Genomic DNA, 23,974 nt, shown 5'->3' with positions numbered 1-23,974 from the left:
ACATTTTCAATTAAAAAGTAATATGCTTCTTTGAAAGAATATTTTTATTTGCTTTTAACTATGTTTGTCCTTTAAAAAGTACAATAAAATAACTAAATAAACTTACTCAGATGCTGACTGAGATGGCTTTATTGAAGAAACACTGGCCTGTTTTGCACAATGGGAAAGCTTTGGAGACGATGGCAGTGAAGAGTCTGTGAGCTCTTCAATATCCGAGTGGGGAGAAGGTGGTTTGGCTGACTTCTTTTTACTGAATGCTTGTTTGAATGAGCTTCTCAGCTAAAAAACAAAAAAATAAAGAGGATATTACCATCACTAATGTTAGCAATACAGTCTGGTAATTAATTAGCCAAGCACTTTTACTGGGGTTAGTTATGCCACATTTGCCATCCAAACTTCAGCCTCAGGTCAGTAAAAGGAAAAGGAAGCATAAATATTGCACAAGACCAGTTGGGCAAGGAAATTTACCTTTAACATATTGAATAGTATAATTGTAGTCATCTTACAATGTCTTTTTAAAAATCTCTATATGATGGATGTACCTTCCCATAAAAATAAAACATGCCCCAAGTTAGTTAAATGTAAAGATCAATAAACGTACACAGAATGTCCTCTAGAAATAAAGGAAACATTCAAAAAAACATTTTTTTTTTTGTTGTTTTTTTTAACAGAACACTTAACATGCACAGCATAAGGAAAGTAAGGGAAATAAGCATTCACTGGAAAAAAAAGTTATTTTTAAACTATCTTGCCATTTATGATCTGAAACTGAAAAAAATGGAAACTAAAGAACACGGCTTGCACAAGGCGTTAAACTATTTGATTTATGGCTTACAGCGTGTGCTTCAGTTTCAAGAAGCTTTCAGTACCAGATTCCTCTAATTTTAAGTCGAGTGGTTTTACATGCTAAGCCTCTTCACATGGAAGAGAGCTGAAACCACTTAAAATTTATGAGGGCAATCCATCAGCCATCAACAATGCAAAACTTTCAAACAACACTGACCTGAGCTGGAATCGAATCAGCAACCTAAAGGTAAAACACACTTACCATTACAATTCTGTACTTGTTCAAAGTGTCTCTAAACAGGACACTGTTCATGTTGTTCTGTATCTAGGACTTTGTTTTGCAGAACCTTTATATTTCTGTTTAACATTCACTAAAAATGTATGTGTTTTAAACATAATACTTAATAAAAGTTGAAATTTTTGCAGTAAAATAATGCAGGACAATATTTTATTATTTGTTTACATGAATGAAATTAAACAATCATATCTTTTAATGCTTTCTGATCAATAAATGCTATAGCTGTTATATTGTTAAATTTAAGCACAGCCTTTGATACCATTGACCACTCCATTCATTTATACAGGCCTAAAAATTATATTTGGCTTTTAGGCACTGTCTTCACACAGTTTAGTTCTTACTAATGAAATCAATTTCAACACATACACATTATAGTACTATGTCAGCAAATTCTGAAGTTAAACATAATGTGTCTTAGGTCTCAGATTTTGAACCATTATTGTTGTCATCTCACATGCTGCCCATGGAAGTTACAGTCAGAATATATGGCAATACTTTAGTTCAGGTACTGCAAAAATGCATCTATTACTTATTAACTCTTATGTAACAAGGCCTTAACAAAGGCTACTTTTGGTCTTCTTTATGCTTATAAAACATTACTAGATAGGTTATACATCTCTGTACACTTTGATATATTGACATGATGGTAAATGATTAATATTTTTTGCAGTACCTAAACTAAAATGTTACCAAATATATAATATCTCCTTTCAATGATAACATTCAGTTGTAACCAAATGGTATTTCTTGGAATGCATCCTTAATTCATTGTGTCAATGATTTAAGGATTAGATGGTTGATAACAAGTTGACTTTAAATAAAGAAAAAAATCAGAGACTGCAATAAGGTCCTGTATCTTTTTAATTCAATTGTTCTAAACATTAGTTTTACAGAATCAGGGGTGCGATTCTCAAAAACAATGAATCTTAGTGCTTTATGAGCAACTACACGATACATGTATGTAACGTTCAAGTTACTTTCCATACATTTCCCTTCTTAAGCAGCCATTTTACAAGTGATTGTAAACCCTGCCCCTGAAGTCACCTAGAAAATCGAAAAACAGTTAATTGGCAATACTTTTGTTATAAGGTGAGACTTTAATCTTCCTGTGGAATGATAAAAAGTTGTGAAAAGTAACGTGAAGTAAGCATAACATTATTATTTCATACAATAACATAACAAAGTGTATAAATAATCAAACAATTCTGTTCTTCTAGATAACAGCAGTGTGTCGTGGCTTAGTGAAGCATGCAGTACCCTTTTGAACAGCGAGAAAAATAAGGTATGTTCCCTGCATGAACTTTATACATTCTCCCTGTATGAATTTCTATCAGGTGCTTAGGTTTCCTTCTCCAGTCCAGAGATATACAGGTTAGGTGAACTAGTATTGTTAAATTAGCCCTATTCTGTGTGCACTCCATGACTGACTGCTACTCTGTCCAGTTGTTGTTCCTGTCTTGTGCCTGATGTTTGCTGAGATTGGTACCAGCTTCTGTGTCATCCTGTCCTGCATAAGCGGGTTAAAAAAAACTGGATGGATGAATGGTTGGAAATGATACAATGAAGACAACAAGCCTGCACATCACAATTTATTCTACTCTCTTAAGGACACATAGTCACCATTGCAACAACCTGGTAGAAATATGCATATTAATAGTGAATCCTTAAATGAAGTAAATTCCATTATGTATTAAAAAAAATCCCACATTCTATCAGACCATGTGTTTATTTCTCAAATATATATTTGAAATAACCTGAGTACAATACAATGCAAAAAAAAAAAAAAAAAAACAACCAAATAATTGTCCTCTGAAGCTACTTTGCCATATTCTGCAAAAAAAGTATTTTGTAATGGAAAAGTCACCTCTAAGAGGCTGGGTGCATGAATGGATATCAGTTATAACTCACTGGTTTCATTTTAATAATATTTAAGTGCTGAGTTTGTAATGTGGTAGTTGAAGCCACAAATGTAGGATCCAGTGGATGTTACTCTAGGTGGGCTTTCTTTGTTGCAGCCGTACTCTATCTATAAACGTTATCAGCTCCAGTTCCTGTCCTTCCTTTTTCTTTCTTTCCGCTACACCATATAACCAATTGAAACACAGAAAATGTCTCTGTAAAAGTAAAGCTAGCTGCAACACTAAAACACTGATTTTTCAAAACTATCATCAACTTTACATTTGTAATTATTAGTAGTATAATTTATTTAAATTAGCTTAACAATTCTATCTATAAAATGTAATTTAATAAATGCTTTATTGCATTTCATCATAAAAATCTCAGCATAATTGTTAGCATTCAAAATGTTCACAGAACTGTCATAATTTAAATTTAATGTATTCTGTATGCTAATCGCTGTCCATGTCTAAGGTCATTACAAGAGGAAGCCCATTTAAGAAGCATGTTGCAATTAACAACTAGGTCAGAGAGCACGTATAAAAAATTTTATGTACTTTAATGTATATAATGTAGTTATGATTAAGTTTGAGAAAGAAATTAAATTAACTGTCGATCTTGTGATGGAGTTTACAATGTTCTTAGGATTACAATTCTTTCAGGAAATGCACCCCTCCATGTGATTTGTGATCTTTGACTCCAGTATATCTTTTACCACACAAATTACAATATCTAAAACCCACTTTTTCAAATTTAAACATATAGAAGCATTAAAATATGGTCCAAGTATTGAGAATGTTGACAAATTAATTCAGGCAATTATTTCTAGTAGAACCGACTACTGCAATTCATTACATATGTTATTCAAATAATTTTATTTGGAACTTTAGGTTAATTCAGAATGTTAAGGAATCATTGTCAAAGCTAGAATGCAAATATGTAACTCCTGTTTTAAAATCTTTATATTGGTTTCCAGTTAAGTTTAGGGCTGATTTCAAAATCCTTCTTCTTACATATAAAGCTTTAAGTGATCGAAGCTCCTCACTTATCTGAGTTTATCTGTACAATCCTAAGATGCTGGTCTAATAAAGATTTCAAGCATTCATTAATAAAACAGAAGTGTGAGGTCAGATGTTCAGCTACTGGGTCAACAAACTGTGGAATCATCTGCTTGCTTGTGTAAGACATGTTCTGTTCAAATCTTTAACCTTGCATATCTTTGTTAATGCTGCTGATAAGCTGTTCCTATTGCAAGTGTTTGTCTTTTGCACAAAAATAAAAGTATGACAATAATCCTGAAGTGCTGCTGACCCTCTTCTATTCTGTTACTCTCCCGAGCACTCCACTCCTGCAAGTAGGAAGTGGCACAAGAGATACTGGCAGCCTTTGAATCCAACAACGAAATGACCCATTCCCTTAGGTCATCTATGACTTTCTCTGAATTTTTACTTTCACTTTTTTACTTTATAAAAGGTTTAGTTTCTTCAGACATTTTGATGACTAGCCCTTTTGTTTTTGTCTCCTCCTTTGTCAACTGGTCACATCTTAATTATAACATTGATGATCTTATATTGTAATTATTTTTTAAGCAATTAGAATTGCTGTTTTACTGTGTATTCAATGTAATTTGTGCATTCAGGCATGTAAGTGATTTATGGGTCAGTTATATTTGGTAGTTCAATAGCTGGAAACTTGTGGCAGTGGTCTTAATCTGTACTCAGTGAAGAGTGGTATACAAAGTGTGATATGTGGCCGGCCTTTCATTCCGGCCCATACCCCCAGGCCGCCAGGTGGAGCCTTCCCTGCAGCATGGACGTGCCCTGAGTTCCAGCAGGGACTCAGGGACTATGTAGTTTTTATGCACTGCCCTGCTGGATGCCTTGGGGACCACCAGGAGTCGCTGTAGGGAAGCTTGTGGACTCTTACATGCCCTATAACCCAGAAGGGCGTCATAATCCCATGACAGGAAGAAACGGCGTGCTTCCGGGTTGAAAAAAAGGACTGTTTACCCTGACCCGGAAGGAATAAGGACTTGTGGGTTGTGGAACAGGAACCACTTCCGGGTCAGGGGGTATAAAGGACCGTGGGAAAGCCCAGTACGCTGAGCTGAGCTGGGTGGAAGGGTGGCAACGCGTCTGGGAGTGGAGGATTGATTATTGTATTGTTTATTAGAATTATTATTATTTGAGTATTGTGGAGTGGAGGGTGCTTTGTGCACATTTATTATTATTATTATTAATAAACCATTATTTGGACTTTTATCTGGTGTCTGACGTCTAGTCTGAGGGTTCAAGGGGTCACGGAGACCCTAAACTGTCACAAAAGATAAACTGAATTTAATGAATACTGTTGTTGTTGGATAAAAACATGGAATATTGGAATAGCAGATCATCACAAAAAATACTATTCATGTAGTATATGTTTACCAGTATCAAAAACATTCTTTTATATTGAAAGATGTTTTTAGGCTTGTGTCCTCTTGAGCAATGATGAATCCATAAATTCTGAGCTTTCAGAACCAAACTCATATCCCAGTATTATTATTATATCAAAAATCAAGAACAATCCCTGTGTGGCATAGTCAAAATATTTTATATTAATGTACCGTGTTAATAGTTACTGTATTTTTGAGAGTTTTCAGGTAAGGAAGACAGAGGTGAAGGTAGTTATACACATGGTGCTGGGGACTGGCAATGTCCTGCATGTTGGTTACCACACATAAGTAAGAATTTCACTTAACTCTGAATACGTGACTATAATGAACCCATAAGCCGTATAAACCTATAATTACTTAAGATAATCATCTTGCCTGTATTTACTTTTAAGTATTTGTTCAACTGGCATATATTTTAATATTATTGCAATAAAATTTGATGTTAATGAATATTATTCAATAGACTGTAGTCAATATACTGTAAACAAATATCTAAGGAGGATATGAAAAGAACATTTTAATGCTTCTAGTTTATTCTTCACTTTTGACTCACTGTGCATATCACTCAATCAATCCTGTCAATCTACATGCCTAAAGGCCACAGTGTATGTATAAAATAAGTTCCACAAAAACTTGTGGAACATTGAGATGATGACCAACAGGCCCTTAAAAAAATAAAGTATTTGTTTGTTCAACAATTCTGTATCTGAAAACTAACTATTACGCATAAGAGTGGTTGATCTTAGTAATTTTGTCATGTCATGTTCTAACCCACTGAATTCAGACCAAGGTGGCCCTTTGGAGCCTATCCCGGCTAGCATAGGGTGCAAAGTAGGAACAAACACTGGACAGTGTGCCAGTACATCACACGGCAAAAACACACACACACACACAAACCCACACTAGGACCAATTTAGTGTCACCAGTGCACCTAATCTGCATTTTACTGGACAGTTTAAAAAATCTACATGACAGGGCGAGAACATGCAGACTCCATGCAGTGAGGACCTGGGGCGCAAGCATGGGTCTCTTTACTGCTAGGCAGCAGCGCTACCACTGCACAACCATGCCACCCTTTAGTTATTTTTAAAATAGAATATTAATGGATAACACAGAATAAGTTGCTCAGTTAAATAAATACCAGGTTACATTTATAAAGTACAATAATTTACAATCAGAAGTTAGAAACCTGATGACCCCTAAATGGGTTCATTATAAGCTTATTAAATATGTTTTAGATTATGTCATTATTTATGAATAGTTTACCTGGGTTTACCTTCTTTATATGTTTTTCTAGGAAGGGGTCCTCAGGAGAAGTCTTAATTTCGTATGTAGGATAACTAACAATATCTTATTAAAAAATGTTCATTTTTCTTTGAGTATGAGTTAGGAACTGGGCAGATTCTTGACATTATACAAATACGGAATGATTTAAGAGGCATGCAACCCATACTTGAATATTTATTACTGGGTGTAATTCAATATACTTCAGTTGGATTCACAAATGCTTTACAAGGTAACAAGCGTGTCCTCCTACAACGTACTTGCCTCAGCATATCACTTATCTTTCAGAAGTCAAGGTGAAAGGTATTTTCCAGAAGTGCCATGATTATTTATTGTTGGACATTATTTGGAATGTAGTTTAAACTATGCAGCCAATATAAATCAAGTAAAATGTTTACTAAAATAGTAAAGCACATCAGTACCAGCTTTAAAACTTCCTGTAAAGTTTTAAGTGATGATAACTATAAAATGACTTTAGCACTATCTTAAAGAAAACCCCTGATAACTGCAAGGCCTGCTCAGAATTTCTTCTTCTTCAAGATCTCTGTGTGAAGTTTGTGTACTTCCTACAACTATCTAAAGAAAAACTTTTTCTTCTTTTAGAAAATATACAAAACACTAGTTTGGAAACTTAGGTGTAGTTTGTCATTGTGAACATTAACAATATACTGTGTCATCATTATCAGCATTTCAGGTACTTCAGATTGATTTGAAATATAAATTGCCTGTACCAATTACTATAAATACATTAGTATTGGTGTTTATTAGGTGTTATTCCAGATGCAGACTCCCTAGTGCAATAAACAGTTTGAACATAACATGTATTGATTTAAGTCCAACACTTTTTATGACATAAGGTGCAGTTTTATTTGCTTTTTTGATTGCTTCCCTGCATTGTTTGAAGAATGAGACTGTAGTGTCAACATAAATTCCTGAATCATTTTCAGGGTTTTCTTCCTGTATGCTAGTGTCACTCACCTTGTATCTGTGTGTGATATTAATTTTTACCAGCAAATCAATTGATCAATATCTCCTTTTCTAATTACCACACAAGGCTAAAATCAATTTGTTCAGTCTGAGGTTCATCATTCATTGTAAACAAACAAGAATGAGGAAAAAACTGATTTCTTTGTTTAACTTACCAACTACATGAGAAATAAAGCAGCTTGTTGGGATTCATTGTCATTTACATGTGAAGCATTTCCATTCATCCATTTTTTAATGATTTGTCTACCTCATACAAGAATCATATGGGAGCTTTTTTTCTGGCAAATCCTGGTTATTTATGAACACAACCATGTATAGGTTAATTTATATATTCTAGTGAACCTAACTGCATGTTTTTTAACGCCTCCCAATTTAAACTGTGGAAGAAAATCTGAGTAGCTGCAAGAAGCACCTGGGAGCACAAGAAGAAAGTTAAAGCTGCACACAAATGGCACTTATCTGACAACTGAACTTAAGGGTACAATTACTATGATGGCACGATATTAGTCACAATCCTGACACCTACTTGTAACTTATCAAAACTGGAAATTAACTGAACAGACTAAATCCAAAAAATATGTATGTTGTGTCAATGTACTTGAAAATAAAAATATTATAAAAGAACTAAGTGGGAAGTTACAAGTGTTGTTGTGCCATCATCAAATTTGCACTGCAGAGTGACAGAGGCTTCAGAGGTTAATGGAATGTTGAAGTAGTTTAGAACACTCATCACTCTTTTTGCCACTTGGTAGTTTGGACTGGGGAGCAAACGGTCACCAGTTAGATTCCAGAAGGTGGAAGCCTGTAGTGACAGTGCCACATATCTATTACACTAATGGCAGAAATGGACTGGCATTCAGTGCTAAAAAAGACAGAGAATGACAGATCATTAAATTGTAAGTGGCCTGAATGAATCAATCTGTCACTCAAATCACTTTTTTAATTCAGCTATTTTTATTAGGGTAAAGATAATTTGAGGATGTTCTGCCTGAATTAATCAATCTGTTACTCAGATTACCTTTTTTATTCAGCTATTTTTATTTAGGTAAAGATAATATGATGATGCCCTACCTGAATTAATCAATCCGTTATTTTGATTACTATTGTTATTCTATTCTTATTAGGGTAAACATAATTTGATGATGCTCTTATTTCATGGCATTATAACAAAGAACATGATGACAACACCTGAAAATGTTTTTAGTAGTTCAAGGCTCATGAAAATTGTAATTCTGAAAATACAGTGCACTAAACATTTAAATCCTTCAGGTCATTTTATTTGGTCAATAGTTCTGATATTCTTTAACTGCTTCAGATACTAATTCTTACAATTATAAGAAAAAATAGGAGTGGCCATGTAAAAATGTATATATAATACTGAGTTTATTGTATTTAGAAGGACACACAAGTCATGTACCAAATTATCAAATTTAATACCATTAGGGTTAGGAGAAAATGAGTCGACTGTTTAAGTTTGATCAAGAACAATCTGTTTGTGTGTTTTGCTCTTACCCAGCTCTTTTTCTTCTTCTTCTTAGCATCTGCATCAGTTGCACTACCAATGCTTGAGTGACTGGTAGCACTGTTGATACTGGACACGCTATCCGATGAATGCTGCCGTCTGATTTGGAGATCTGAGTGAAACATAATGAATAATACTCACATTGTTTTAGTGTGCAGAGTTTAAAAAAAATAATTGAACTAAACTGATGTTTACAGAATATCCCTGTGTTGAACTTAAAATTAATATACATAAACCTATACATAAACCTAACATAAGCCTCTTCTTAAATAATAAGACTACAATAAAACAAATTAAAAATGTAGTTTTGGTTCAACCTGGAAGGATCTTGGTAAAGACCCAATATCTAGAATATAGCAACATGAAAACAAAGGAGTAAAATTGCACATAGAGAACCTACACAAACTGTAGTACAGTAAAAATGATAAACATCTTGCTGCAATAGCTCTACTTGAACATTTGGAAGCACAAGTAAGACAACTACTGAAGAGATTAACATCTCAGTATACCCCTGAATCTGTTTGTCTCTCTTATCAAGAAGGAACTGGAAGCCAATAGCTTTATGCATGCATCAGAAGGACATCTGGAAATCCTCGAGTTCAGCCACATCCAAGAAGGATACAACGGCAACTGAAGGGCCAATCCTCCTCAGATAAGAGTCCATTGCTAACCACTCAAGTGTAAAGTGATAGTTTACCACAAAGACTTATAAACTCCAGGTAGTGGCATTAACTGTTATAAATGAAACCTTAGTTTAGATCACAGTGACCTAGTAATCATTTCAGCCTCATGCTAAAACACTTTAAATAAATGTATCCATCATGACTAGAATTATACATTATCTGTCAATAGCTTTGCCACAAAACTCCAAGTGGTGGAGCTATTTCTGAAATAATAGTTCTACAAGAAGGAGTGGCACGATGATCCTAAATGTAAAGGTTATACTTAAAGTAGTCTTGCTTCTTAGTCTAGGGAAATGTCATTAAAAATGATTTTAGTAGTTTACATTTTTACAAAAAGTTCTATGTACCTACTTGCAGAATTTAAGTGTTTGAACATCTACAGCTTCTATTACCTTTATGTATATGGTCAGGCCCATTGAGTGCTACTTGGATGGCTGCTTGTGCACTGGTGTTCTGCATCTTCAGTGCTTCAATCGTTTCTCTGAGCTCTGCAAGTTCAGATTCCTTGGGAGAAAAATAAATCATTAGCTCTTCACTGTAAAAGCAACATACCTTTGCTGACTGTTTTAAAATGTGTTTACTTCCAGGAAAGTGAACACAGTATAAATACCATTACCTGTCAGAACTAGGAACAATGGGTTCCTAAACTGGGTATCTTGGTTCATAGTGGGCTGCACTTTAGGTTCTGACTAACCCATTTCTATTAAAGGGCATAAAGTTCAGAGGCAAAAAATATAATCTTTTTATTTTTCAGTTAAACATAGGCATTTCCTTTTTTTTCTGTTCACATTCTTCCTGACATACCAGGAAGACTTATTATAGGCTATATTTTTCAATGCACAAAGAAATTAAATTCCTAGCATCTCATATTGTAGCATTATGATATTCAAGTGGTTTGCAGATTAGAGGACTAATCTTTAGCATATGACATCAAGGTCTGTTTGCACTAAATCTTATTTTAGGGTAGAAAGGAATTATGCAGAATTATTGTATGGAGATACTTTGTACAAAAATCTTTTTCAAAACAGAAAGTAATAAAGAGATAATTCAGAGTTGGGGAGATGGAGAATTTAAAAGGTAAAATAAGATTGTATAATAAAAGAATTCTGACTGAATTCCTGTTCTAAAATTGTACCCATTCAGTAGTAGCTCAACATAGCTAATATTATATCAATATTTCTATAGTATGTTTTAGCATTAAAATGTTCATATTTGAATCTTTTAAAATATTTTTATCTTTAATATGGGTCATTGACACCCTTTCATTCATCCATTCTTCTATTAATTTTTTAGTATAACAGCTTAAGATACATTTATATGTGCAAAATAAAATTGAGTTTAGAAAGTCTCTGTGGTGCTAATTTTGAAAACAATACTAGGAAACATTTGTGTCTGTGTTAATTCTTGAAAAATTGTATTTTATTATTATGTTTCTATTGTTAAATACACTAGAAAGGTTACTTTTTAAACTGTTTTTGAAGAATAAATATATTTAATTACTTTTTAAACTGTTTTTGAATTCCTTCCTTTATTGCTCATACCCTGCAGTCTTATTTTATAAACACCAGGGATATGAGAATATGAACTTCATAATTTAATGGCATTTGAAGATTTACCGAACGTAACTTTTACATTTTGATGTGTATATATATATATATATATATATATATATATATATATATATATATATATATATATATATATATATATATACACAGTGGAACCTAAGTTTGCGAGTAACTTGGTTTACGAGTGTTTTGCAAGATGAGCAAAAATTTTTAATAAATTTTCACTTGATAAACGAGCGAGGTCTTGCAGTACGAGTAGTATGTATACTCTTTGTTTGCTGAGCGTCATGTGATCACAACTGAGCTGATGGTTCTTCTCTCTCTCTCACTGCGGGATTGTGGGTAATTGTCTCCTATTCTCCGTCTGAGTCGGCGTGCCCCACTCATATGGTCAACTTCCATATGAGCGTATAGTGTTTACTACAGCATTAGCATTGTGACTGTGCGCGCGCTCGTGTGTGTGTGTGCACGCGTGCGCTCGTGTGTGTGTATGTGTGCTCGCGCGCACTTGTGTGCTGTGACATGCGAGTGCCCGTCTTGCACCCTAAAACATGAAGCTGAGTCTCAGTACTTTAGCAACACAAGCTTTATTCAGCTTGAAACAGCAACAGCGCGGTTATTTATACACAGACACAGCAGTCAGGCAGGGCCCTGCGCATTTATAATGTTCCTTGTTCCTTGTATCACCCATTGATGGCAGGCGCTTATAGCATGTCTGTGATCTTTTCGGATTCGCTTTTACGGAGAACTTCTACAGCACTGGGAGACTGCGATTGCTTTGGGACGCTCTTCCACGTGTCGTCCCATCGGGTGCAATCCCACAAGAGTTTAGAAACTCACTCACACCAGCCATGATTCTTTTCAAAGGTAAAGTGCAAGTTAATTTGTTTTATGTATTTTTACTTTATATTTTGTATTAATCATTTTTATATGAATAGTTTTGGGTTGTGGAGCAAATCATCTGAGTTTCCATTATTTCTTATGGGGAAATTCACTTTGATATACGAGTGCTTTGGACTACGAGCACGTTTCCGGAACGAATTATGCTCGCAAACCGAGGTTCCACTGTGTGTATATATATATATATATATATATATATATATAAATGAGAAGAAAAATGTGTTAATACTAAATGAAAAAATGCATAATGTTTTGTTAGTTATTTTACAGTAAAACATTTAAGCTTATTAATAAAATGACAGTAAAACAAACAAATACTATAAATGAAACTGTGGCACGTGTATGTATGACATCCCACATTTTTTGGTATAATTATATGCTTCTTGGAGTAGGAACCAGCCTAATGATGGCACGAAAATCCCACACTTTCTGCAGTGAGGAATCACTCAGATTGATGCTTACCCCTGTTTGAGACTATAGTCATGGGGACAACATGGTTGGGACACATTCTTCAGACACTGGTTATTACAAGTGGTGAGATCTGCCACTCAGCTAAACAGACAGATGCCAATCTAGATGCTTTAATGGAGATTATTGTGCAATTGCACGTGTTGCTCTTTATATTCATCAACATGTGCAAACAAAGCCACAAAATGATTGAAAATTGTGAAAAGGTATGCTCTGGAGTGTGCCTCTGTGTTACTGGCTGGTATAAGAAATGGATGTCATTAGATGAAAATTAATTAAAATTCACATGAAAAGGAAAGATTTGGGTTTTGTGTGTGCATTCCTATCTATGGAACTGCTGTAACCCAAAACCTGCCTGTAAATGAAGGTGAAACTTAGCCTTTCTTAAACTGTTTAAAAATGGGTTCCCATCTCCTGTAGGTGCCTACTTTTGCGATTACCTAACCGAAACATTTCCCATCAATACAGCATGCCCTGATGATGATTAGTCCCTCATATCATAATTTATCTAAAATGTTGTGACTGTAAAGATAAATATTATACTAATCACAACTACTATAAAATGTATCAGTCTTCAGTCAGATTGTGTAAATCTGCAACCTATCACAGAAGTAAAAAAAGGAAAACCTAGTGACTTTCCTTAAACATAAGTGCAGACCATGATATACAACACTCAAGCACACAAGACTAGTTTAAAGTTGCCAGACAAGCAAAGAGCTTGTTTTTGGACTGTGGCATGAAAGCCACATAAATAAATGGGGAAAATACAAGCTTAAAATGGACAGTAGCCAGGAATTCTTTTTTTTTTTTTCAAAACAGGGGCTATGGAACATTGTAACTATGAACTGATTTGGAAATGAAAAAGGCCTTTTCATTTTAGTAAATCATGGCAAATGATCTGGCTTAAAAAAAACCAGAATCGACTAACCATTACTTCTTACAGTATGTGGATCACAAGCTACAAAAATAAACACGAGCAAAATTGGCCATGAACATTCAGAAAATACTAAACAGTGTTTAATATTGCATGATCTTCTGTCAAAAGAAGTATGTGATGTGGAAAAAGTTAACAACTTTTTTTCCCTTAGCTATAACTGAAATAAAAATCCATTTTCTGTTTTCTTTAACTATTTGTGAATCTGTAAATATCTTGCTGTTATTAAAATGACAGGAAAAGAGTTATGGTTGCCTTATTTTCAAAGATCCAAATTATCTTAACTTTGTGCCACATGTATTTTTTTCCAGTAGTCATTTAATGAATGCTTACTGAGGTATTACTTTCTGGAGACGATGTATCTACAGACTGCAACTTATGATATACCTATTTAGATTGGAATTTATTGTTTGTGTAAATTGGGTAACTTCTCCCGTTATATCAGTGCATTCTCTGGGCATGGCCTATGATAACATTTATAATACAAGAAAGAAAAGTTTTATTTAAAATATACCTAGTTTATAACTAAAAGATCCAGTGCCTTGACAATGATACTACGGTTAACTTATTGTTTCAGGAAGCTGCAGTTTATTTCTTTGAATTCTAAATATGCAAAATATTTAAAGACATCAGAGAAGCCCATATCTAGTACTCATATGTGTATCCAGTATCTTGAATTCACCTTAAATTAAATAAGTCCTCAATATTGTGAACTTCTAATTTATCCTCAGATTGTTTATGAAGACCTTTAAAATATATAAAACAAAAGCAAACCAAGCAATGCAAGGGAGAATAATATGGTCAAATTACAATATGGAAAACAAAGTAAAATAGTTCAGCTTCAATTTTTTTCTGAATATTTTGCCATTCGTGAAGATTTTCCCAATATTTAATTCCCTCTTAGATGGCTGCTGCCTGAAGACTGTTGAATAATTAATATAATGCACTTGCATTAAATAATTCACAGATTTTATCTGTAAAGCATTTCATTTGCAATGGACAGGAGAATGGGGCACAGAATACATTACTGTATTAATCCAGAATATTGAAATAATTTGCTAAATAAAATCATTTTTATCATTTAAAATCAAATGGTATATGTTTAAATTGTTTACTTAATATAGATTCTGGTTAGAAACGTTAAAGGGCATGCATTTGACCATAAAGTAGTGTGAAAAAGCACACTGTATCTGTTATTATTGGATTAAGCCTTGTCACTTCTGTTCTATGAGAGAAAATTGTAGCTTCACAATTTTAGTCTTATGTTGATCAGCGAGGCGAATATGATATTATTTATCATGATTTTCAGAAGGATTTTGGTAAGGTACCACATGAAAGTTGTGTGATCAACCTAAACAAAGTGGGAGTTCAAGAGGCAGCATATGGATCATAAACTGGCATAAACACAGGGTGCAAGGGGATATGGAAAAGGAGGTTTTTCAAAATTAGGAGATTTTAAAAGTGATATCCTTCAAGTATCAGTGCTGGGCCAGTGTTATTTTAATATAAGATTGAAAATAACAAGTTGGCAAAATGTGTGGATAACACCAAGCTAAGATGCATGGCAGATAATCTAGAATCAACAGGACAATTGCAGATGGGCTTGGACACAATTCAGAAAATTTGTGACAGAATAAATGTTTTGCAAGTAAATTTGAAGAATTGCAGATAGAAATAAAAATATTAGGTGTAAATCTAGAATAAGTGGGATAAAACTTGATAGTAGACCTTACTAATAGAACTTCCTCAATATTTACATCTACACAGACATAATTAAAAAACTAACAGAATGTTAAGGCATATAGCACAATGAATTGAGTACAATTTAAGGGAGGTAATTCTTTCACTATACAGTATAATGCTCTTGTGAGGTTTTGGTCTTCATATTACAAAAAAACATATACTGTAGGTGCACTAATGAGAGGTCCAGAGAAGAGTGACAAAGGTGATTCCAAGATTATAGGGTATGAGATACGAGGAATGACTAAAGGAGAAGATTTCTTTTGTTTGAAAAAATAAAGGTTATGTGGTGACATAATCAAACTAATTCAAGATTATGAAGTGTGTGCCATACTACAGCTAATTAAAAGTTAAAAGTAAAGTTTGGTCAAATTTTAGAGTTTTTCCTCACACAGTGAAACAGATACATAGAATAATTTACCAAGTACTTTGGTAGATAGCATTACATTGAAGACCTTCAAAGCTTAACTTAATATTATTTTGGAGAATTAATGTTAATAGGATTGACAGGCTTTTTTTTTGGCTAAGTGGCTTGTTCTCATGAAAATTGTTACAATATTCTGATGTTTAAAATACTAAGCTATATATAAGGTTTAAGCTTAGTCCCAGTCGTAGCAAAGAAACAGACTGAATTTGTATTGTTACTATAAGGTTCATCATAAACTCAGCAATGTTCAACATTCAAAGTTTTCAAATGGTGGAAAACAACATACAGTAGAGTTGTGTGTGAAAAAACAAGCACACATAATGTACAAAATATGCTACTAAAACAGACAAATTCTAGCAATAAATAAATAAAACAGGTCCCTGTCCAGTTGGACTATAGGTATTAGGCTTGGGTGCTTTACTTATCAAATTGTTTTCATTATGTAGAAATGTATTTATGGTTAAAATACTCCACACTTTTTTAAATTTAAATTTAATATTAGGACCAACCCTCTTTTTCTATGTTGCAATTAGGAGATAATCAATTATGCATATTTTTCTTCTGGAAGGTTTTATTGATGGGTAAACCCCCTTCTGGTTATCTTAAACAAAAGCTGAATCGTGAAATGAGAGCCTCTGTAGTGTCCCATTGTGTTCGCATTCTACTGTAAATAAATATATAATTGCCTCAGTTTCAACAGCTTTCCAACTGATAAAACATAGTAAAGAAAATGGATCCAAGCTATCAAAAGACCAAATATTTTACATGTCATGGCAGCCTTTATGTTTGTAGTGGACACTTAAATCTGATGAGTACATGCAGTTTGCAAGCTGCGTTAAGACTGAGGCGGTTTCTTTTTATCTGAAATAGTTTACTGTGGTATTACCATGGGAATCAGCTTTTGAAAGACAGTACTTGTCTTGGAGTTAATGTGCTAATGGAAAACAGTAAAGCAAGTCCCTTCTTGACAGAACACAACTAAGCAATGGCACCTACTCCTGGTTAGTATATACAACTTAACTGCAATATGATTAAATTCCATTTTTTTTTTGACTAACATTATGAACAATAACTTTAAATGCTGTGTGTCTGCACATTTCACTTTCCTTAACTCACAAACGGTAAACACAAAAACATTTTTTTAAAACAATGCAAAAATGGATGATTGCTAGGTAAACATAGATCTAACATGGAGCGAGCTAATGTTAAATATAAAAAAAGAAAAAAACAGGTTATTAGCATAAGAAAGTTAATATATTTGTCTCGGTAATTATCAAGGAATTTCTCCATGGAAATTTTATAGCTCTTGTCAGGTTTTCATTCTTTTATTGTGTAGTTTTTTTGTTAAACAACATTTCTTACAAAAATCTATTATTGGAAGTGAAAGTAGAGAACTGGAATAAACAAGATCTACTGCAGGATAACTTACTGTAAGTAGATTTACCTGTAGATGCGTCACTTCCGAAAGTTGTGAAAAGGGCTAATTGTAAGTATAACATAAGTTTTAATTTTATTACACACGTAATAGTGTAGTTTATTAAAGAAGTATTGTGCCATTAATTATTCGAGTCATCTAGGTACCCAGTGCATAAGTGGTCTTTTTTTTAACCTTACATAAGCAAACATGTGTTGTGAGATTCACAAACCAAGTCAGCCTGTAGTTATTCAGCTAAATCCATTTGAAGTTAAGGTCTAATGTTTTATATTGACCTATACCTTTGTCGACACTTTAAACCATGTAAATTCTTCTTTCTCAGCCCTATGATTAGAAATAATTTTGGTAGTGTCTAACGATGCATGACAGAGGAATTGTTTCATATTTCTCATTTCAACAATTGTTCATTTAATACTTCTCAGGCTGCTCAAATCATTCTGCACTAATCACTACACCTTTAATGTGTAAGCTAGATTTGCAAACCAAGACATTTAGTGGATTTTAAAACTACTGGAATTATTAAAGTCTTTGCAGTATATGAATCAATAATAGTAAATTAAGAAAAAGAAAAAGAAAAAACCCTACCAGCTCTTAACAGCTGAAAGATTTTTGCTCTTCCTTTACATTTTAGAGACCCACTTTATTTAATGAAGACACAGATGAGGATTGAAGGTATCACTTTGAAAGCTCATTTTTTTATATCCTTCTGCTTGTCTTTTTTAATCTTGTTACTAATATAATACTAAAGTGTCTTTAAAATTCTATTTATTTGTCCTTGTAGTACATGCTCCAGAAAATCATTTTGAATCGCAGGTATAATATTTCATTTTAATTAAAAAACAGGTTACCCACTATTGCCTTCTTGACGGAAATCTCCCTCAAGAATCTTTTTCCATTTAATTTGATATTGATTAAAGCTGTCAAAGTTCATACACTTCAGCAATAAGACGGCAGAATCAGAGACAGAACAAAATCACATATGATGTTAAGTGAAACTGACATAGGACTTAGCTTGACTTGCCTTTATAACTTTACTTTCAAAGCACAGCTCTTCCTCACTAGGATAGTGAATATCTTTTTATAAAGTTTATTTAATTATTTATTTTTTATAAACTGTAGCCACTTGTAAGCATGATTTTATAAACTATAAACACTACATTCCACATTTCCTTAGTAGGTCATTGCACTGTCTAAAACTGTTTTATGTTTGTTCTACCTCTCTGAAAAGTCTTAGTAGATCATTATTTTGGCAATGGGCTGTTTCCATTTCCATGATTGGTTCCTGCTTTGAATACAGAATATCCTAAAAACAAGGTTGACAACATTTAAACACACAATGGCTGATTTTATTGTCTTACTCTTAAAAACACACATGTATGCAGACTAAAGTCATAATGTATGGTAAAGTCCGCTTGCACTAAAAAAGCCAAGACAAATCTGGAAGGCGCAAGAAGTTCTAGACATAAACAAATAAAATTACTGTATACTGTATAAAGCAGTGACTACAAGAAAAGCAAATAACAGAATCGATTCATTTTTAACGAGCGATTACTGAGCGCAAATCAATCTATTTTATACCAAATCAAACATGATTGCCCACAGTAAAAATGTACAAGCAACTTTAAAGGGGTTCTCTAATATCACAACAACAATATTCTTGCTAGAAAAGGCATTGATAATTAGAAATTAGAAATAAGGGGCAAAAAGAAGACAGATGAATGGTGAAATGAATACTCCACCTGAATGACACAGGTATTGACAGAAAAGTCTCCTAAGCTATTATACATTTGGTCACCATAATAATATACAATTTAAAAAAAGGTTTCTGGAGTCTTTGCCATAGTTATTTTCTGTATTGTGCTCATTGCTGTCCGTATATACAGTAATCCCTCCTCCATCGCGGGGGTTGCGTTCCAGAGCCACCCACGGAATAAGAAAATCCGCGAAGTAGAAACCATATCTTTATATGGTTATTTTTATATTGTCATGCTTGGGTCACAGATTTGCGCAGAAACACAGGAGGTTGTAGAGAGACAAGAACGTTATTCAAACACTGCAAACAAACATTTGTCTCTTTTTCAAAAGTTTAAACTGTGCTCCATGACAAGACAGAGATGACAGTTCTGTCTCACAATTAAAAGAATGCAAACATATCTTCCTCTTCAAAGGAGTGTGTGTCAGGAGCACAGAATGTCACATAGATAGAGAAAACAATCTCTAGCAAACAAATCAATGGTGCTGTTTGGCTTTTAAGTATGCGAAGCACCGCGGCACAAAGCTGTTGAAGGCGGCAGCTCACACCCCCTCCGTCAGGAGCAGGAGGGGAGAGAGAGAGAGAGAGAGAGACAGAGTTTGTTTTTCAGTCAAAAATCAATACGTGCCCTTCGAGCTTTTAAGTATGCGAAGCACCGTGCAGCATGTCGTTTCAGGAAGCAGCTGCACAAAAGATAGCAATGTGAAGATAATCTTTCAGCATTTTTAGACGAGCATCCGTATCATCTAGGTGTGCGAACAGCCCCCCTGCTCAATCCCCATATGTCAGGATCAGAGAAAGTAAGCAATCTAGCTTCTCAGCCATCTGCCAATAGCGTCCCTTGTATGAAATCAACTGGGCAAACCAACTGAGGAAGCATGTACCAGAAATTAAAAGACCCATTGTCCGCAGAAATCCGCGAACCAGCAAAAAATCCGCGATATATATTTAAATATGCTTACATATAAAATCCGCGATGGAGTGAAGCCGCGAAAGGTGAAGCGCGATATAGCGAGGGATCACTGTACCTGTATTCTGGCATACCAAAACCTTAATGTTGATTAAGTTAAAAATGTTATAGGAAAGTATTTTTTTTGTCTAGACATAAAATGAGTTTTATGGTATATATTTTCTCAAAGAATTGACACCAAACTATTCACTATACTATATTTTGATTCAGATAAGTCTTTGTAGATACTTAATTAACTATCACATTCCATGTCTAAGTTGAACTAAATATAGTAATAGTATCAATATTGTAATATGTATAATATAATATAATATAATATAATATAATATAATATAATATAATATAATATAATATACCCTGCGGTGGGCTGGCGCCCTGCCCGGAGTTTGTTTCTTGCCTTGCGCCCTGTGTTGGCTGGGATTGGCTCCAGCAGACCCCGTGACCCTGTAGTTAGGATATAGCGGGTCGGATAATAGATGGATGGATGGATAATATGATTTAATATAATAGGGGGAGCAATGGCTCTGAGGCTAGAGACCTGCACTATAACCCGGAAGGTTACTGGTTCAAATACTGTTACTGCCAGATGGGATCCTCCTCTGTTGGGCCCTTGAGCAAGGCTCTAAACCTTAAAATTGCTCCAGGGGTGCTGTATTATGGCTGACCCTGTGATCCAACCCCCAAAGGTCACGCGAAAAGACAATTTCTCCTCAAGATTAATAAAGTCTACCAAATACCAAATATAATAACCTGAAACCCCATTCAAGGTTATGGAGGTCTAAAGCCTAACCTGACAGTTTCAAGCACAAGGTACAAACCATCCCTGTTTTCAAGGTCTATTTATGCAGACAGCAGAACAAAGGAATATAAGTAGAGTTTACAGTCTTTAGTAAAATGGTGTGGAAAACTGGAGCGCCCAAATAAAATAAAAATAAGTGGGGATATGTTTAGAAGGTGCAGAATACATTCAGAAACAAAACACATACTAGATTCAAACCCAGGATGCTGGATCAGTAAGGCAGCACTGCTAATCACTACACCACTGTGCTTCCCTAGAAAAATACCTACATTGTTCAAAATTCATCATTCATCAACTTCCCACCAATTTTATTATAATGAACATTCACATTAAAAGGGCATTCCTATTAAAGTTATTCCTGAAAATAGCATGATTTTTTATACTTATAAACAATTAATTGTAAACTAAGTGTGGTGCAAATTGAGAATAATAAAAGATGGATTGATTATGGCATAACTCAAAAAAATGATTGCCGTGTGTTATAATGTGTAATGGTAGGGGTTTGCTCATGGTGAGCTACAGGCTGAGAGCAGTTTCCAGGTCCTGCTGAGGCATTAGGGGGCTAATCAGTAGGAGGTGAGATGAATCAGGGACTCTCTGTTCAGAAAGGCATTCTGTCTCCATTTGCAGGAAAGCTACAAGTTGACAGGGATGAAAGGAACACATAATGAAAACACATAGGTCACCATTTATCATCTGTCATTCACTGAAAGCTTGGGGACTATTACATTGTAGAAAGGAATCAAACAAATAATCCAAATTATGGAGAAAAGTGAGTTTATGTTGTATCTGGAACAGAAATAACACAACAAAACTATTAAGATATGGTATTGAGTTTTTTAATTTATAGGGAAGGTTTGAGAGAAATATTAATAAACTATCATTTAAGGCCAATCTGCATTTTCTCTGAGTGTTGTAGCAGAAGGGCTATGGGAGATTCTGATAGTGCTAATCTCTGTCAAGGCAGTTTCTTCAGCTAAGAACATCTTTCTTATAGAGGAAAGAAGACAAAAGAAAGTATGATATGTATCGTTACTTTTTGAAGACAACATGATGGCGAGTAAAAAAAAAAACAATGAGAGATACCCAGTATATATTTTTTTCATTACAGGACTGTAAAGAGCCAGAGGCGATTTCTTCAGTCCCCCCACATACACACTAATGTGTGTATTAGATTCATACTTAGTGGCATGGATCGTGGACTATCTTAAAGACAGACCTCAGTATGTGCGTCTTGGGAACTGCATGTCTGACATTGTGGTCAGCAACACAGGAGCGCCACAGGGGACTGTACTTTCTCCGGTCCTGTTCAGCCTATATACATCGGACTTCCAATACAACTCGGAGTCCTGCCATGTGCAAAAGTTCGCTGATGACACTGCTATCGTGGGCTGCATCAGGAATGGGCTGGAGGAGGAGTATAGGGACCTAATCAATGACTTTCTTAAATGGTGCACCTGAACACCAGCAAAACCAAAGAGCTGGTGGTGGATTTTAGGAGGCCCAGACCCCTCATAGACCCAGTGATCATCAAAGGTAACTGTGTGCAGATGGTTCAGACCTATAAATATCTGGGAGTGCACCTGGATGATAAATTAGACTGGACTGCCAATACTGATGCGCTGTGCAAGAAAGGACAGAGCCGGTTATACTACCTTAGAAGGCTGGCGTCCTTCAACATCTGCAATAAGATGCTGCAGATGTTCTATCAGACAGTTGTGGCGAGCGCCCTTTTCTACGCAGTGGTGTGCTGGGGAGGCAGCATTAAGAGGAAAGACGCCTCACGTCTGGACAAACTGGTGAGGAAGGCAAGCTCTATTGTTGGCATGGAGCTGGACCGTTTAACATCTGTGGCAGAGCGAAGGGCGCTCAGCAGGCTCCTATCAATTATGGAGAATCCACTGCATCCACTTAATAGTATCATCTCCAGACAGAAGAGCTGCTTCAGCGACAGACTGCTGTCACTGTCCTGCTCCACTGACAGACTGAGGAGATCGTTCCTCCCCCAAACTATGCGACTCTTTAATTCCATCCGGGGGGGGGGGGGGGGGGGTAAACGTTAACATTTAACATTATACATAGTTATTGTCTGTTTTTCACCTGCATTATTATCATTCTTTAATTTAATATTATTTATTGTATCAGTATGCTGCTGCTGAAGAATGTGAATTTCCCATTGGGATTAATAAAGTATCTATCTATCTATCTATCTATCTATCTATCTATCTATCTATCTATCTATCTATCTATCTATCTATCTATCTATCTATCTATCTATCTATCTATCTATCTATCTATCTATCTATCTATCTATCTATCTAATGCTGAAAAACTTTAAATGCTGCATTCTGCTTTCATAAATTATTTGGATACCATTAGGATATGGGAGAAAACCGAAGTACCCAATGAAAACCAATATGGGCACAACAAAACATGAAAAGACCACACAGCTAGTAACCAGGAATCAAATCTGGGTCTCTGAAGCTGTGATTACTTTGAAGCATTACTGTGTCACACCGTGAATATTCAAAAAAGTGCCCATGTTCTTTTAGAATATGTATCCTTTACTTTGTATAATGGTTTAAAAATATGACAAACTTTTCATCTTTTCATCATTTTTTTTTCTATTCCAGTCAAGGAAAGGCAAAGCTTTTTCAATAACACAATTCAGCTGTGGCAATACTCACCTTTTGCTCAGCTGTCATTGTCAAGCTTTGTAAACGAAAGGTCATGTTGCTAAGGCTCTTTTCAAAAGCAGCGACCAGATGTGCCTGAAATGTTGAAAAGAAACAAATCACTCATTAAATCAAAGTAAACATGAGAATCAGACAATCAATGGAAATATTTATATTGTGCTTTAGATTTTAAAGATCCTAATTACTTTTGAATGGATGCACACGAAGCTGATCATATATTAAATATAGAAATACAAAGGTATCAGATATGTTATTAAGTAGAATTAAGTATTTAGGTATTAAGGTAAGTAATTAAGTATTTAGGTAAAAAAGTTAATTACTTTAGTAACCAAAAAGACAATGCATTTAGCTAAATATAACATGCACTTCTTTATTAATAAAAGGTTTTTTTTTA

The 23,974-nt window shown here is 34.6% G+C and overlaps 1 protein-coding gene across 1 annotated transcript in view; it reads right to left on the bottom strand.

Annotated features, from left to right (window-relative positions):
• Nucleotides 1-23,974, bottom strand: part of nav3 (neuron navigator 3) — a 573,826-nt gene that overhangs the window by 50,164 nt on the left and 499,688 nt on the right. The window contains 5 exon segments of the mRNA XM_051926210.1: nt 107-279; nt 1,004-1,027; nt 9,198-9,319; nt 10,283-10,394; nt 23,572-23,655. Of these exon segments, the coding sequence (XP_051782170.1) occupies nt 107-279; nt 1,004-1,027; nt 9,198-9,319; nt 10,283-10,394; nt 23,572-23,655 (515 nt within the window).

This window comes from Erpetoichthys calabaricus, chromosome 1, assembly GCF_900747795.2.
Source record: "Erpetoichthys calabaricus chromosome 1, fErpCal1.3, whole genome shotgun sequence".
Classification (NCBI taxonomy): domain Eukaryota; kingdom Metazoa; phylum Chordata; class Cladistia; order Polypteriformes; family Polypteridae; genus Erpetoichthys; species Erpetoichthys calabaricus.
The sequence above is the reverse complement of the archived record's forward strand: the minus strand, read 5'-3'. Positions and strand labels throughout refer to the sequence as shown.